This window comes from Trichosurus vulpecula, chromosome 6 (genome assembly GCF_011100635.1).
Source record: "Trichosurus vulpecula isolate mTriVul1 chromosome 6, mTriVul1.pri, whole genome shotgun sequence".
NCBI classification, from domain to species: domain Eukaryota; kingdom Metazoa; phylum Chordata; class Mammalia; order Diprotodontia; family Phalangeridae; genus Trichosurus; species Trichosurus vulpecula.
The window spans coordinates 284,546,965-284,563,634 of NC_050578.1; the positions used below are offsets into that span (position 1 = coordinate 284,546,965).

The 16,670-nt window shown below is 58.0% G+C and overlaps 2 protein-coding genes across 5 annotated transcripts in view; one reads left to right on the forward strand and one right to left on the reverse strand.

Moving 5' to 3' along the window:
* HRAS (HRas proto-oncogene, GTPase) lies at positions 1 to 3,348 on the forward strand. The gene is made up of 6 exons (XM_036763547.1): positions 1 to 135; positions 655 to 787; positions 1,337 to 1,515; positions 1,604 to 1,763; positions 2,772 to 2,904; positions 3,018 to 3,348. Exons 2-5 carry the CDS (start codon positions 677 to 679, stop codon positions 2,889 to 2,891), a joined length of 570 nt encoding a protein of 189 aa, XP_036619442.1. The 5' UTR covers positions 1 to 135; positions 655 to 676; the 3' UTR covers positions 2,892 to 2,904; positions 3,018 to 3,348.
* A 248-nt stretch (positions 3,349 to 3,596) lies between these two features.
* Positions 3,597 to 16,670, reverse strand: part of LOC118853268 (USP6 N-terminal-like protein) — a 32,877-nt gene continuing 19,803 nt past the window's right edge. For 2 of the 4 annotated variants that reach the window (XM_036763277.1, XM_036763278.1), the window contains 11 exons: positions 16,067 to 16,106; positions 15,297 to 15,377; positions 11,374 to 11,481; positions 7,971 to 8,080; positions 7,588 to 7,636; positions 7,017 to 7,137; positions 6,475 to 6,569; positions 6,321 to 6,386; positions 6,118 to 6,217; positions 5,741 to 5,986; positions 3,597 to 4,705 (listed from right to left, as the gene is read on the reverse strand). In XM_036763277.1, coding sequence (XP_036619172.1) covers positions 3,879 to 4,705; positions 5,741 to 5,986; positions 6,118 to 6,217; positions 6,321 to 6,386; positions 6,475 to 6,569; positions 7,017 to 7,137; positions 7,588 to 7,636; positions 7,971 to 8,080; positions 11,374 to 11,481; positions 15,297 to 15,377; positions 16,067 to 16,106 — 1,843 coding nt within the window. In that variant the 3' untranslated portion in view covers positions 3,597 to 3,878. The remainder of the gene's footprint in view (positions 4,706 to 5,740; positions 5,987 to 6,117; positions 6,218 to 6,320; positions 6,387 to 6,474; positions 6,570 to 7,016; positions 7,138 to 7,587; positions 7,637 to 7,970; positions 8,081 to 11,373; positions 11,482 to 15,296; positions 15,378 to 16,066; positions 16,107 to 16,670) is intronic. The other 2 variants (XM_036763279.1, XM_036763280.1) reach the window with 2 other exon arrangements.

The following is a 16,670-nucleotide window of genomic DNA, read 5'->3' on the forward strand; positions in this document are numbered from 1 at the left end:
GAGCCGCCCGGCCCGGCCCCAGCCCCAGCCCCGGAGCCCCCCGAGCCCCCTCCGGAGCCCCCGGCCCGGAGCCCCCGGCCCGGGGGGGCAGCAGTGGCGGAGCAGAAGAAGACGGCGGAGAAGGCAGTGATCCCGGTGAGCCTGGGGGGGGGCCCGGCGAGCGGAGCGGAGCGGAGGGCAGAGGGGAGGGGGCAGCTGGGGGTGGGGAGCGTGCGCGCGGGCGGGGAGAGTGGGGGGCAGTTATTGGGGATGGGAGAACGGTACCCCCTCCGCGGGGGGAGACGGGGGGCTCGGGCCTCCCGGAGAGCGCGCCGTGGCGGTGGCCGTGGCCTTGGCTTTCCCCTTCTGGGGCAGGGGCGGGGGCAGGGTGCGGCCGGGGCCGGGGGTGGGGGGCGGCAGCCTGCAAACTCGCCTGTCATCGGGACGCGGGGGCTGGGGCGGGGGGTCGACCTGGGGCGTGTCCATGCCTGGGAGCGCTCGAGGGGGAGGGGGCCTGGGCCAAGCTCGGGCTGGGCTGGGGGAGGGGCTGCTGGGGGCGGGGCCCCCACCTGGGAGCGTCTCCCGCCCCTCCCCCACGGTCAGGGCCAAGGTAGACCCGGGGCGGGGGGAGGCAGCCTCGGAGGCCCCCACCGAGACAGCGCGGCTTCCCCGCAGGAGCCGCCGGAGCCCGGCCACCATGACCGAATACAAGCTGGTGGTCGTGGGCGCGGGGGGCGTGGGCAAGAGCGCGCTGACCATCCAGCTCATTCAGAATCACTTCGTGGACGAGTACGACCCCACGATCGAGGTGAGCGCCAGCCGCGCCGCGCCCTGCCCCGCCCCCACCTCTAACACCAGGACCCTGGACGGTGCCCTCCCCCCCGCCCTGGACCCTGGAGGACTTCCTTGGCCCAGCCCGGGACCCTGGACTGCAAATACACAGACATGTACACACACCCCAGGACCCTGGACTGCGAACACACACACACACACACACACACACACACACACACACACACACACACACTAGGACCCTGGACTGTGACTACACACACACATCCAGGACCCTGGACTGCGAATACACACACATACACATACACACACACACCCCAGGACCTGGACTGTGAACACACACACACACACACACACACACACACACACACACACACACACACACATACTAGGACCCTGGACCGTGTCCACCCCTCCCCCCCATACCCTTCAGAGTCACTCCCTTACCAGAACCAGGCTCCCAGCAGCTTTCCCCATCAGATTCCTCCCTAGCAGGGAGGCAGCTGAGACCTGGGGTTCAGGACCCTTGGGTCATCTGCCTTGGCTTCCCCCCTCCCCGCTCCAGGACTCATACAGGAAGCAGGTGGTCATTGATGGGGAGACCTGTCTGCTTGACATCTTGGACACTGCAGGCCAGGAGGAATACAGTGCCATGAGAGATCAGTACATGCGCACCGGGGAGGGCTTCCTCTGTGTGTTTGCCATTAACAACACGAAGTCCTTTGAGGACATTCACCAGTACAGGTGAGCCCCCTGCCTCATCCTCCAGTGGCTGGCCAGCCCAGTCCTACCCTACCCGCTGGCCAGCACCTGCTTCTTTCCTCCCACACAGGGAGCAGATTAAGCGAGTAAAGGACTCAGATGATGTGCCCATGGTGTTGGTGGGGAACAAATGTGACCTACCAGCCCGAACAGTGGAGACGCGCCAGGCACAGGAGCTGGCCCGAAGCTATGGGATCCCCTACATTGAGACGTCTGCCAAAACTCGCCAGGTGAGGGCATCTTGCCTGCTGCCGTGCTGGGGGCTGGAGTTCTCTGGGGATGGGCACAGGCAAACATACCTGGGGCTGGGGGGACAGAGGCCAAGCTGAAGGCCTTTCCCCAGGAGTATAGAGAGACCCCACTAAAAAGAAGGCTGGGCACAGGGCCCCAAGGCCACAGGCTGCCTGTGGGGGATAGAACACCAGGGAGTCTGGGTAGCGAAGACGCAAGCCCTGTCTGGTGAGTTTGGGCTCAAGGTGGGCCCTGGTCGGAGGTGAGCTCCTATCTGAAGTGAACCTGGGTGGGAGGTAAACCCAGCTCTGAACTGAACCTGGATCTTTGGGAGGTCTGGGTCCAAGGTGAACCCTGATCTGACATGAGCCCATGTCCAAGGTGACCCTGGGTCTGAAAGGAGCCGGAATCTGGGAAGAACCTAGGCCCTGGATGAGCTCAGTCAGAGGGGAGCCCAAGGCCGTTTGGCCTTTGGGCCCCAGACAGGCTTGGGTCCAAGGCAGAATGGCCTTTGGGTCCCAGACCAGCTCAGGTCAGAGGGGAGCCAGAAGGGAGACCGAGGCCATCTGGCACTTGGGCCCCAGATAGGCTTGGGTCCGAGGTGGGATGGCTTTTGGGACCCAGACCAGCTCCAATCAGAGGGGAGCCCAAAGGGAGACTGAGGCCATTTGGCCTTTGGGCCCCAGACCACCTCAGGTCCTAGGCGGGTTGGCCTTTGGGCCCCAGACCAGCTCTGATCAGAGGGGAGCCCTAAAGGAGACTGAGGCCATTTGGCCTTTGGGCCCCAGACCACCTCAGGTCCTAGGTGGGTTGGCCTTTGGGCCCCAGACCAGCTTGGGTCAGAGGGAAGCCTGAAGGGAGACTGAGGCCGTTTGGCATTTGGGCCCCAGACCAGCTGGGGTCTGAGGCAGGATGGACTTTGGACCGCAGACCAGCTCGGGTCCAGGGGAGCCTGAGGCCGGGGTGCACCTGGGCCCTGGTTGAGCTGTCCCTCTCCATCTCCTCAGGGGGTGGAGGATGCTTTCTACACTCTTGTGCGGGAAATCCGGCAGCACAAACTTCGGAAGCTGAATCCCCCTGACGAGAGTGGCCCGGGGTGTCTGAACTGCAAGTGTGTGATCTCCTGACTGTGGGGTTGAGGTGAGGCCTGGGATGGGGGGGCGGAGCTTACAGTAGGGACCCCCTCCCCTCCTTTCCTTCCCCCGCCCCTTCTGCTGGCTTGGGCCTGACTTGGCCTTCTGGTCCCTGCCCAGGCTGGGGGTTCGGAGGTGCAGGACCGAGTGAGGGAGGGAAGAGCCGATGGACAGATGGAGCATGGTGGACGGATTGATGGACAGTCGGCTGGAAGGAAGATAGCAGCGGCTGGCCCTTGGTGCTGCTGCTGCTGCTGCTGCCGCCGCCGCCGCCGCTGGAGTTCCTGGTCCTGCTGGGAGGGCCAGACAGGGCGCCTCTGATCCCGCCCCCCCCACAGGCTTTTTGCACGGACTGTCTCCAACTCCCCGGCCCCAAACTGCTTCCTCTGCCTCCCCTGCCCCTCTGCCCGACCCACCGGGCTCATTTCAGTAAATTATTGGATGGTCTTGATCTTGCTGTGGCTGTCAGGGGCGGGGCTCCCAAAAGAAACCATTTGAAGCATGCAGCCCACCCCTGGACCCTCTAGGCCAGCCTGGCTAACGAAGGCGGGGCAGGGCTCTCTAGCCCATTAGGCTGGGCCAAGGGCTCTGAGCTTAGGGGTGGCTGAGGCCTGGCCCCAAGCTGGGCGGGGCCAGGGTTGCCCTCTGCTGCCCCCGGAGGAGGCTTCAGGAATAAGGAACACCACAGAGAGTCAAAGGGTCCTTGGTGTAGACACTTTACTGTCCCACCCGTCTGCCCTTCTCGGCGGGGTTCGTACCATTTCTGTCCAGTTCGGACCCTGTTCTCTGACAGATCCCGTGCAGTGCGCCCTATGGCAGGGAGCCCTGGCCTCCCTGGATAGGTTTGGGGACCTGCAGCCCTCCCCTGTGTTTCCAGGCCCCCCTTGCCCCCATCCAGGGTCTGTGAGCCCTGGCCTGTACCCCAGGTGCAGAGCATCCCTTCAGATGACCCTGGGTAAGCCCTGTCTGGACATAGCCTCCTCATGGGGAGGCTCTGCGGTGGCCTGGGGGCAGCAGGAGGCCAGCTCCTCCCTGGAGCTTCTGCTCTCTCCCCACCAAAGCACAATGGGCTCCTGGCCCCGAGTCCTTGCTGACCTGGGCCCTGCAGAGGCTGGTGCTGCTCCTGATGAGACCACAGGGCCTTGTGCCCAGAGACACTGAGGAGGGCACAGGAATGTCGAGGCTGGGCATGCTGGCCCAGTGCCTGGGCAGGAGGCTGCTTTGGGCAGCATAGGCATGGCCTGGCCCCAGCCCCTCAGCCTCTTCAGGAATATTATGGTGTTGGGGAGGCTGACTCCTTGGCCCTGGGACAAGTGGGCCAGGCTGCTCCAAGGGGCTGGGAGGGGGAGGGGGAGGGCCATAGGGATAGGCATTCTCATCAGGGACACTTTCCAGAGGCAGCAGCTCTTCAGGGGATGGGGGAGGAGGGAACAGGGCTGCATCCAGCTCTGAGGGGATGCTTTCTCCTGGCCAGCCCTCTGCAGGGGAGGCTGGGGCACTGTGGTCCAGGCCTGGGGGCTGGACCTCAGCCTCTGGCTTCAGGGGAGAGAAGGGTAGAGGCCTGGGCCTCAGACAGGCTTCATCCAGGTGCTGGCTGTCCTGAGAGGGGTGCCGTTCTGGGCTGCCCAGCAGCTGGGGCTCCTGGGGCTGGGGAGAGGGCCCATCTTCTGGGAGTGAAGTCTGCTGAGTAGGCCTCACGGGGCTTGGGTGGGGGCTCTGAGTAGGAGCTGCCTTGTTCTGCCCATTGATCACCAGGCCCAGGGAGAACTCCATTCCCAGAGGCTTCCTGGGGAGCTCTTCCAATTTGGCTTCAAGGAAAACAAGAGAGTGGAAATTTAGGCCCAGTCTGGGAGCCCCCTGGCAGATGTGGGAGATCAGCTGGGGCCCCAAGGGCCCTGGAAATGCCCCAATTGTATAGGAGAGGAAACAGGCCCAGAGAGAGAGAGCCAGGACCTGAATCCAGGTGCTAAGACTCCAAACTCTGCCCTATCTAGTATTTGTGTACCTTCATGCCTGTGACCTGCCCACCACTGTCCTTTCTGTCCCCTAGATTCCTGGCTGTCCCTTGACTTGGCCCCACCTAGCCTCCCTCTATCTCCCCCATCACCCCACCAAGCCTCCCCTGGCCCTATCTGGCCTCCCCCTGGTCCTACCTGGCCTCCCCCTGGTCCTACCTGGCCCTATCTGGCCCCCTCTGACCTCGTCAAGCCTCCTCCTGGCCCTATCTGGCCTCCTCCTGGCACCCTCTGACCCCACCAAGCCTCCCCTGGCCCTACCTGGCCTCCCCCTGGCCCCCTCTGACCCCACCAAGCCTTCCCTGGTCCTATCTAGCATCCCCCTAGCTCCCCGCTCACCCCACCAAGCCTCCCCTGGCCTTCCCCTGGTCCTACCTGGCCCCATCTGGCCTCTCCCTGGTCCTACCTGGCCCTATCTGGCCCCCCTGACCTCACCAAGCCTCCCCCTGTACCTATCTAGACTCCCCCTGGCCCCCTCTGACCCCACCAAGCCTCCCCTGGCCCTATCTGGCCTCACCTGGCCTCCCCCTGGTCCTACCTGGCCCTATCTGGCCCCCTCTGACCTCACCAAGCCTCCCCTGGCCTCCACCTGGCCCTATTAGACTCCCCCTGGCCCCCTCTGACCCCGCCAAGCCTCCTCCTGACCCCACCAGGCCTCTCCCTGGCCTCCCCCTGGCCCTATCTGGCCTCCTCCTAGGTTCCCCCTCACCCCACCAAGCCTCCCCTGGCCCCACTAGACCATCCTCTGCATGGGCCATGATGGCCTGGTTTTGGCTTTGTGCCCTCCCCAAGAGTGTCCCAGCCTCCAGCCCCCATCCCTGAGCCCACCTGGGGGGGGCAGCTCGCATTTCATCCTGCGCAGTTCAGCCATGGATGCCTGCAAATGATCCAATACGGTATCATCTTCATGGGGCCAGGGACCGGCCAACTTCTCCTGCAGAAATTCTCTGAGATCCTCCAGGGCCATCTTCAGCAGGCGTTCTGGAGATCCAAGAGTGGGGTGGGGGGCCAGGTGGTGAGCCCTGTGCCCACAGGCTCCCTCTGCTCCCTTCCTGGCATCCGAGTCCTGGGCTCCTGGCCAAAGCCTTGAACTAGTTCTCTCATCCCCCCCCCCCCCCCGCCTTTAACCCTGTGAAAATCCATTCTTTCCCCCTCTCCCCCCACATCCCAAGTCTGGGGAGGTCCATCACTGGCCCAAGCCTTACTCCTGTGCAGCTTGAGAACTGTATAGGCCATAGCGGTGAGAACCCGCTCACCCTCCAAGATGTACACGTCCCACAGGCGCAGCGTGAGGGTGAATGGGGTCTGTGGAGGAGAGGCCAGGCTGAGAGGGTGGCCCGGAAGGGCGACACCAAGCCCAGCCGAGCCCAGAGCCCAGAGCAGGCCCGGGCTGACCTGATGTTCTCACCCGGTCAATGAAACATTGCAGGAACCACTTGGTGGTGTAAATGCCCGTGGACATCTGCTCTTTGTCCTGGAGGGAGACAATGGAGATGGCAGGGCTGCCTTTACCACAGCTGGCAGGCAGCTCGCCACCCTGTGCCCGCTCCTGTTGAGCTCACCATGTGTCTTTTCAGCTTGGGCAGAGCCTTCCCAAGGATCTGCTCATGATGATCTTGGAAGCGCTGCAGCTTGGGGAATCCAGGCATGAAGAAGCCTGTGGGGAGCCCGCCCAGGGCAGAGGGCTCAGCAGCAGCCTGGGGAGAAAGCCCAGGAGCCACCTCGGGTTCACCCCCTGCCCACACAGGGATGGGCTTCCCCAGAGCGAGCAGGGTGCCCCTGGGACTCAGCCCCTGGACATGTCCCTCTGCAGGGGCACCATCTCAGGCAATGCCCGCTGCCTCTGGATCAGCTGTGGCCCCTCCAGCTGGTGGAAAGCTCTGGCCAGAGATTCAGGCAAGTCCCTCCCCCCTGCAGGCTCAATGCTGTCATCTGAAGCATGGAGCTAATTTCTAATCTGCCTTGGCCTCTGAGCTGTGGGGAAGCCAGGGAAAGAAGGGGTGGGGTGTGACTTCCTGGCTCAGTTTCCAGCAGCTGTAGGCCTGGGGATCCACCCCCCTCCCCCACCCCTGGGGAGGAGGTGGGGGGCAGGTCAGGTGCTCACCATGCATCGCATGCCTCTGGTTGGCCAGCAGCTGGGCCAGAGCCCAGAAGGCTTCCTCTTCATTCAGGTACATCAGCAGGATGGCAGCGATCTGACTCATGCCCTGGCAATAGCTAACCTCCTGCAGGGGGTGCCCCACCGCCCCAACACACAGACACACAGATGACTTTGTTGTATGGGGGACATCTCCCCCTCCCAGCCGGGAAGAAGCCTCCGCATCAGGGCTCGAGCTCAGTCCTGGGTGTTCGAGGCTAGGTCTGGACTTGGCCACAAGCGTGCAATTCCCCCAGGGCTCACGGGGTGGGCTCCCAGGGCCTGGGCAGGGGGCTGACCGAGCCACTTGTGAGGCCTCTGGGCAGGCTGTCTCCACCCTCTCTTAGCCTCTGGGGCTGAGGGACTAACAGAGAAAAGCCAGCAGTCCCAGCCTGCCCCGACTAGTCAAGACTTGGGCCGACACCAGGGCCATTGGGGCGGACACCAGGCAGAGCTCCTCTTCCCTGTCCTGCAGCACACACTTATGCCCACCCACCTGCCCACTGGCCTGACCACAGGCAGAAGCGCAGAACCTCACCGTGTTGTAGACAGAGTAGGCAGACAGGACATGGAACAGGGCTTGCTGCCTGAGGAAAAAGATGGGGATTCCTGACCACACTGGGCAGCCTAGAATACACTGGCCACTCGGTACCAAGGGAATCTGGCCCCAGCCCAGCCTCTGGGCTTCCAACACAGTGACAAGTGGCTGTCAGAGGAAGAAAGCCAGTGGGTACTGAGCCCACAGGCCACGGACAGAGGAGCCTCCAAGGAAGGGGTAGGAGGGTGGCCCAGCCCAAGCAGTCAGGGCATAAGCAGCAGAGGGGGGTAGGAGGACCCAGCTGGGGCCAAAGCCACCCCTCGAGGGCTCCCTGATCCAGCCTCAGCACCCTTCTGCCCACTGGCCACCCCAGCATCACTCACTTCACTCCGTAGCGGTCCCGAAACATGATGTGATTGCGAAATGTACGGTTGATGTCCAGATCAATTTGTCTGATCTCAGAAGAGAAGCTCTGGGCTTTCTCCTTCATCTCCTGTGGGGGGGGGGGGGTGGCAATGTGTCAGCAACAAGCAAAGGGAGGGGGGACAGCCCCTGGGTTGGGTACCAAGAACCTGCCCCACCCCCAGTCATGGAACAGAGCCAATGTGGGACCCTTGCATGGGCTTCCCCTGCCAGGGTCTACCTAAGGACAAAGTCCAACAGAGCATACCTGAGGGCCCTGGCCAGGGGGATCCAGAGCCTCTTCGCCTAGCACGACCCCTTCAGCTACAGTGCTGGCAGCCGAGGGAAGCAGGGGCAACTGAGGCCCAAGCCAGGCCCGGGCAGCAGGCCTGACTGTGACAGCCTCTGCCCTTCCCCCTAGTGCACTGTCCTGCCTTGCACCCAGGTGCCCGCTCTCACAAGCACCCCAGGCTGGCTATGAGTTCTTGGGGTGTCTGAGCCCCAGGTCTAGGGCTGGCTCCCCCACCCACCTCTCACCCCACCCCGCAGTCTGAGGGGACCACTCTCTCCCCATCCAGGCTGTGGTCATGGGCTGCCCTCCTTCCCTTCCTTGTCACCATCCTTGGCCACCAACAGAGCACAGCAGAAGCAACAGCTTGAACCCCACTGGACACGGGGGTCCTGTGGGGGAGGGGATGCACCAGTAACCTTGCCTTCCTCACCTATCCCAAGGAGGGCTCAGACTAATGGACCTTTTCAGGGTCTTTTTAGGAACTAATTGTTCCCTTCCAGCTCTGGGTTCCAGACTCTGATGTTGAGGCGCCCAGGAGAGCAGCCTCCTAGCAAACAGCTGCCTCTAGAAAGGGGTGACAGCCCTGCCTGACAGGGCCACTGCCATCGGGGCTTTGCCGACCGCACTCAGCAAGCACAGCACGTCCTCAGGCCCTCTCAGTATCCCCTCTAAGCACAGGCCTTCAGGCACCCTTGCCCACTCCCTGTGACTGCCTCCTCTGTTCCCCACCCCAATTTTTCCATCTCTTCTCCTGTCCTCCCTACCACTACCTGGAAGGCTACTTCTGCTCCCTCCTCTGTTCATGAGTCTTCAGGGGCTCCCTACTGCCTCTGAGAAAGTTCAGGCTGCTCTGTGGAAGGCATTCAGCACTCGCCACCTAACTTCTAGCTTCGCTTCCTTTTTGCTTTTAATTTGTTTTTGCTACATTCCTTCCTCCCCACCCCACACTAGAGGGGGCCACCATGTGACATAGATTTACAAATATATATATATAAAACCATGCTATGCATACTCCTATGTGTCAGTTCTTTTTCTGCAGGGGGCAGCATCTTCCTCCATCAGGCCTCTGTACTTGATGGGCCTATGTATAATACTCAGAGGAGCTCGCTCGTTCACAATTATTCTTTGAACAGGATTGCTGTCCTTTGTGTCCTTTGTGTGTCCACTGTTCTCTTGGCTCTGCTCTTCTGTTCTTCATTATTTCGTGTGAGTCTATGCGTGTTTTCTAAGATCATTTCTCACAGCACAGTAGCATTCCATCACAACCATGTACCACAACTTGTTCAGTCCTTCCCCAGTGGATGGGCAGCCCGGCAATTCCCAGTTCTTTGCCACCACCAAGAGAGCTGCTACAAATAGTTTAGAACATATAGGTTCTTTGCCTTTTTCCCTAACCATCTTTGGAAACAGACCTAGTAATGGTGTTGATGGGTCAAAGGGCACAGGAAGCTTTATAACTCTGTGGGCAGAATTTCAGATTGCTCTCCCACATGGGGGCATCACTTCACAGTTCCACCGACAGTATATTAGTGTCCCAGTTTTTCCACATGCCCTCCAATATTGGTTGTTTCCCCCTTCAATTATGTTAGCCAGTCTGATATCTGTGAGATGATATCTCCAGGTTGTTTTAATTTGCATTTCTCTAATTAATAATGATTTAGAACATTTTTTCACATGACCATGTATAGCTTTGATTTCATAAAAAAACTGCCTGTTCATATCCTTTGACCATTTATCAATTGGGGAATGACTTGTATTCTTATAGATTTGACCAAGTTGTTTATATTTTCGAGATATGAGGCCTTTATCTGAGAAACTGTCCATGAAATTTTCCCCCAATTTTCTGCTTTTCTTCTGATCTTGGTTACACTGGTTTTATTTGTATAGATCCTTTTTAATTTAATGTAATCAAAAGTATCCATTTGGCATTCCACAGCACTTTGTATCTCATTTATTCCTAAATTGTTTGCTTTGCCCTAAGTCTGAGAGGCAATGTGTTCCACGGTCTTCTCAGTTTCTTAGGATATCTCCCTTTATGTCGAGGTCATGGATCCACTTTGACCTGATCTTGGTCAAACAAATGTTTCTTATTATGTCTCTGGGTCCCCCACCCCCACCCCACCATGCTGTCCTCTCTAGTCCTATTGGCTGCTCTCTCAACCCTGGTCTGTCCCCACCTCAAGCTGAGATCTTTGTTCAGAGCAGGTGCCTCCTAACTGTCTGGAGATGGAGTTGGCTTCCAATGGACAGATGGTCCAGTCTTCCGCTCGGGCAGTCTCCCTTCCAAGCCCAGCTGCAGACGCCGCCTCCAGGCAGCCGTACCTGCGCTTTCATTTTGCCCTTCTCTGATGTGATTCCCTGGGTTTCTCCCAACTCTTAGGCTAAGTTTCAAACTCAACTCTGGTCCTTCCCTGCACCCCCTCCCTCCTGCCCCCCCCAAGACTTATTGATTGAGGGTGACTGCCTCACCTGGAGGGTGGCATTAGTACAACACTGGGGAGCTGGGAGGGGAGGCTGGGCTGGGACCTGCTAGTCCGGGATAGAGGAGGGGTGAATTCTGTGGCCAGAGCCCTGAGACTGGTGGGGTCTGTGTGAGTCCAATCCTAACTTGACATTTGTAACCCGGGCAGGTTACTTGGACTCTGTTTCTGTTTCCTCATCAGGAAAAAGGGAATGGCAACTATGTGCTCCCTACTTCCCATGGGCAAAAGCACTTATTAAGCACCTACTATGTGCCAGGAACCACGCTAAGCGCTTTACAAATATTTAATCCTCATAACAATCCTGGGAGGGAGGGGCTGTGGAAGTTACAGACACAAGTTTGGCGACTTGCCCAGGTGGGAAGGAGTACTGTGGCTTCCTCAGCATCTGCGAGGATGGCCAGGGGTAGAGGGGAAGGCCCAGGGCAGAGGTCAGGACAGATAGGGCCTGCAGGCTGTGGCCAGGTAAGAAGGTGGCCCTAACACTGACATCCACCAATGGGGCAGCTGCCTGCCCTGTCGCCTCTAGCCCAGCTCTGCCAGATGACAGAAACCCTGAAGGTCATGGAGGCAGAAGCTGGCAATGGCCCCAGGGCTGGGAGAGCCTCCTACCTCATACTTGCCAGGGTTTTCTGTCTTCACCTTCTCCACTTCCAGGAGGAGGGACCAGACTTGGCCCCGTACCTGCAGGGGGATGCCTTTGTAGACTCTTCGAGCCATCTGAGGGGTGAGAAAAAGGCAGGCTGAGGGAGGGCATTGGCCCTTGGCACTGGCACCCAATGACCAAGCAGTCCCACACAGAAGGACAGAAGCCCTGCCCCTCCCCACAAAGGAGGGATCTACCTCCAGGCTGCACAGGATCCAGGCACAGGACCCTGCCTCTCCTTTCCCCTTGGGTCTCATCCTTCAAGGCCTAGATCAGGCTCCACCTCCTCCAGGGACCCCCCTGCTGCACGGTCTCCCCACTGATCAGTCAGAAGTGACCTCTGCTCTCTGGAACATCCTGCTGTATTCTGTCTTCCACCACAGGTCAGTGTTTGCCACACACACATCCACTCACACCTCCAAACCCCCACACTCAGCTACACACTCACGTACACAGACAGCCCACACACATAAATACATCCATACTCACACCTATCCCCCCTAAGACACCCCAGGGTGTGAGGCCTTTTCTAAGCATTCTTTCTCTGTCCCCAGCACCCAGTGCAGGGCTCTCAGACTCAGCACACAGTAGGTGCCATGAAGTTGGCCCCAGGAGAAGAGTAGGGAAAATCCATGTCCCTCCCTTCACTGCAGAAGTGGGGGTGGAGGAAGCGCCACTGCGCAGTTGGCTCCTCTCGCTGCCTGTTACGTTTTATGTTAAAATCTCTGATATAAGGGATGGCTCACGGTGGCAGAAGAGGGAGAGGGATAGACTCAGAACAAAAGGCATCAGTGGAGAGAAAATGAAAAATAAAAAGGGGATGCCACTAGTCCAAACTTAAAACAGCATCGCCAACAACCCAGACGGCTCTTTTCCAGGATGCTTCCCAAGGGGGTTCTTCACTAAGGTTCCACTCCCAGATTCAAGGGGAGTCACCAATTTCACCTCCTCCCTCTCCCTCAGCCCCTCGGCCAAGTCTCGCTGGTTCTCCCTCCATCCAAAACCTTCTCTCTGCTCCCTCAGCTCGGACACCAGCTGTCTCTTGCCAGGATCATTGCAGCAGATGACTCTCCCTGTCTCTATGTCCAGCCTCCCAGCCATAGCCCCCTCCTTGCCCTCACTGCTCCCTGAAGCCAACATCCCTTCTTCCATCTTTGTGCATTCACTCAGGCTATCCCCCTCATAATCTCAATCGTCCTTCAAGGCTCAGCTTTGAGGCCGCTTCCTCTGGGAAGTCTTCTCTAATTCCCCCAGGAGTACATCCTCTCTCCCTGTCTTTCTAGAGCCCCTCTCCCCAAAAGAGAGGGGAAGGATAATCTCATCCCTAACATTTAGCACAGTAAGAGTTTAATAAAGATTTAATTAATAGGGAAGGAGGGAAGAAGAAGAGGAGAAATGAATGAAAAAGTCATAGTGTGTGTGGGGGGCGGGGGACAGAAAGAGACAGAGACGTAGGAATAGAGAGAGGCAGGGACAGACATGCCGGTACCCACACAGGGATGGGGACAGGGAAGAGCAGAAATAGCCAATGGGTAGGTCAATCAATGAGAGTGAGTAAGAGGGCATTAGTCAGTCTGGTAAAGTAGCAAAAGCCTTGTGCCTGAGGGCTTCCTCAGTCAAAGTCAGTCAGTCAACATGCATTGATTAAGCACCTACTATATACCAGGCACTGTGCTAAACTCTGAGGATAGGAAAAGAGGCAAAAGATAGTACCTGCCCTCAAGGAGCTCACAATCTAATGGGGAAGATAATGTGCAAACAACTGTGTACACATAAGCTATAAGAATACACTGGAGATAGCCGAGGGAAGCATAACCAGGAAAAGCTCCCTGTCAAAGGTGGAATTTTAGCTGGCAGTCCAAAAAAGCCAGAAAGGTCAGTAGTCAGCAGATGGAAAGTGTCCAAGCAAGGGGGTCAGCCAGAGATGAAAGGTCTTGTTTGAGGAACTTCGAGGAGGCCATTGTCACTGGATCAAAGAGAATGTTGGGGAGTAAGGTGAAAGAAGACTGGGCAGGCAGGAGGGAGCAGATTATGAAGACAGATGAATGACAGGTAAGTTTGTATTTGCTCCTGGAGCTGGAAGGGAACCACCGGAATTTATTGAGTGGGGGCTGGTGAAGGGGGTGTGTGTGGTGGTGATGCAGTCAGACCTGCACTTTAGGAAAATCATTTTGATGGCTGAGTGGAGGATGGACTGGAGTGCAGAGAAACCCCAGGCAGGTTTAATACCCCAGCAACTATAGTAATAATCCAGGCAAGAGAAGATGAGGGTCTGCATCATGGCAGGGGGCAGTGTCAAAGGAGAGAATGGGATGTATTGGAGAGATGTGGCAGAAGTGAAATCAGTCAGAGGAGAAATGGACCAGAGGTGTGGCAGAGGTGAAACCCACCAGAGATGGGGCAGAGGTGAAAGCAACCAGAGGTCTGGCAGAGGTGGAATTGACCAGAGAAGTGGCAGAGGAGAAATCAACCAGAGATGGGGCAGAGGTGAAAGCAACCAGAGGAGAAATGGACCAGAGGTGTGGCAGAGGTGAAATCCACCAGAGATGGGGCAGAGGTGAAAGCAACCAGAGGAGAAATGGACCAGAGGTGTGGCAGAGGTGAAATCCACCAGAGATGGGGCAGAGGTGAAAGCAACCAGAGGAGAAATGGACCAGAGGTGTGGCAGAGGTGAAATGACAGGCCTTGGGCCATATTGGATCTGGGGGGTGAGAGAGAGTGAGGAGTCCAGGGTGACTCCTAGGTTGGGAGCCTGAGGACTGGGAAGAGGGTGCTGCCCTTGATAGTATAGGGAAGGTAGGAGTGGGGAGGCTTTGGGGGAGAGATAATGAGTTCTGTGTTGTAAATATTAAATTTTAGATGTCTACTGGCAGTTTAACATGTCTGAAAGGCAGTTGGAGATGTGAGACTGGAGGTCAGCAGAGAGGTTGGGGCAGGAAATTTAGATTTGAGAATCATCAGCATAGACATAGATGGTAATTAAATCCCTGGGAGCACATGAGATCACCAGAGGAAGGAGTATAGTGGGAGAAGAGCAGAGGGCCCAGGACAGAACTCTGAAGGACACCTACAGTTAGAGGGCGTGGCCTGGAGGAAGATCCAGCAAGGGAGACTGAGCAAGGATGGTCACGTAAGGAAGAGGGGAGCCAGGATCCAGGAGGAGAGAGTGATCACCAGTGTCCAAGGCTGTAGACAGGCCAAGAAGGATGAGGATTAGGAAAAGGCCATTGGATTTGGCAGTTAGGATAAGTAATTTTGGAGAAGGCAGTCTCAGAGGAATGATCAGGTTGGAAGCTCAAATACAAGGGTTTAAGGAGAGAGAGAGAGAGAAGAGGAAAGGGAAGCCAAGTAGGCTCAGCCTTCTCAAGGAGTTTAGCCACCAAAAGGCAGGAGAGGTATAAGATGGTGGGGGATAAGGGTCAAGGGTCAAGTGATGACTTTTCAGGATGGGAGAGACATGGGCAGGCAAGAGGGAAACAGCCAGGGAGAGATTGAAAAAGAGGTGGGAGGAGGATGATAGAAGAGGGTGTCCATCATTCCCAGGATGGAGAGGAGCAGCCAGGATGGTGACTGGCATCAGAGACATGGCTAGAAGACATCCTCTGACTGAAAATGTGAAGAGAGTGGGTGCTGGGGCTCTGGAGTGCCCCAAAGTCCTTGTGCTGGTCCCAATGGGGCTGTGTCCCCACAAGCAGGGGTAGTGATGGCAAAGTAGCCAGGGAGGCTGAGCAGGCCGGGCCCAGGGCTGGCGGGAGGGAGGGAGGCTGAGCAGGCCGGGCCCAGGGCTGGCGGGAGGGAGGGAGGCTGAGCAGGCCGGGCCCAGGGCTGGCGGGAGGGAAGGAGTCCAGCTATCACAGGGTCGGGGCTGAGGGGCTTTTCCTTCTCTTACCTTCTCAGTATTGCAATATTTATCCCACTTCTTCAGCATCTTCAACCACTTGCCCACCCGCTCGATCTCCTGGAGTTTTTGCTGAAAAATGAAGACCCAGAGCACCTTCAGAATTGAAGTTCCCTGGAGAAGTGCCCTGTCTGTGCTTGATTCCCCCAAACAGCTCAAAACTAGGAGGATTGTAGGACTGTCCATGTGGGGAGGGGCCCCCACAGCCCTGCAGGAGAGCCAGACCTCTGGGCAGGCTCTGCTGTGTTTTCCCTTCCAGTTCTGCCCACCCCAAGGTGACTCACAAGTACACACCTGATGCAGGGGAGTTACCACTGCCAGAGTCATGCCAGATAGATGGAATCATGGAGGGGGGAATGAGACTGAAAGAGAGAGGAAGGCAGACACTGGGGAGAAAGGAGAGGGGGGAGAAGGGGAGGAGAGAAAGGAGAAGGGGAAAGGGAGAGGAGAGGGAGAAGAGAGAGGAGGAGAGGGAGAGAGGGGGAGGAGAGAGAGGAGGAGATCGGGAGAGGGGGAGAGAGAGGAGTGGAAGAAAGCGGGGAAGAGAGAGGGAGAGAAGACACTGAAGAGAAAGCAGAAAGAGAGAGAGAGAGATGGTGGGGGTGGGAGAAGGGAAGGGAAGAAGAACGGCAGACTTGCTTCACTGGAAGACAAGGTAGACCCTCCTCTCCCCAACACCCTTGATGTGTAGCCCCCACTTCCTGCCTTCTGATCCCCTTCTACCTGCTCAGACCCTGTGGGCCCCCACAGCTGGCTCTCACCTTCTCCTCCAGGGCGCTTCGGCTTGGCAGTTCACTCTCACTGGGAGGGCAGAGGAAAAAGGCAGTAAGGGGAAGGAGCAGAAAGGTCAGACACACCACATCTCAAAGAAAGAAGGTTCCAAAGTGGAGCAGCCCTGTGGCCTCGGGGTCAGTGGAGCTTGTGGCCTTGGGGTTAGTGGAGCAGCCCTGTGGCCTCAGGGTCAGTGGAGCTTGTGGCCTTGGGGTCAGTGGAGCAGCCCTGTGGCCTCGGGGTCAGTGGAACAGTCCTGTGGCCTCGGGGTCAGTGGAGCTTGTGGCCTTGGGGTTAGTGGAGCAGCCCTGTGGCCTCGGGGTCAGTGGAGCTTGTGGCCTTGGGGTTAGTGGAGCAGCCCTGTGGCCTCGGGATTAGGGTGCTGGCCCAGAGTCAGGGAGACCCAGAGTCATCCCACCTCATATTCCCACTAGCTCTGGGGCCCCCATCAACTGCTTTCCTCTTCACGGGCCTCGATCTCTTCATCTCTAAATTTGGGGATCGGCTCCAAGGGCCCTCCCAGATCTCAGTCTCTGACCCCAAGTTACATGCTGAGCACCCGAGGCCAGTGAGATGCCTCCAGCGGCCTCCCTG

Bases quoted from the DNA above. Each gene is read 5' to 3' on its own strand.
- HRAS (XM_036763547.1), top strand. From the start codon at position 677: ATGACCGAATACAAGCTGGTGGTCGTGGGCGCGGGGGGCGTGGGCAAG. The intron at 1,516-1,603 runs GTGAGCCCCCTG...CCTCCCACACAG, and splicing joins GAGGACATTCACCAGTACAG to GGAGCAGATTAAGCGAGTAA. The intron at 1,764-2,771 runs GTGAGGGCATCT...CCATCTCCTCAG, and splicing joins CGTCTGCCAAAACTCGCCAG to GGGGTGGAGGATGCTTTCTA.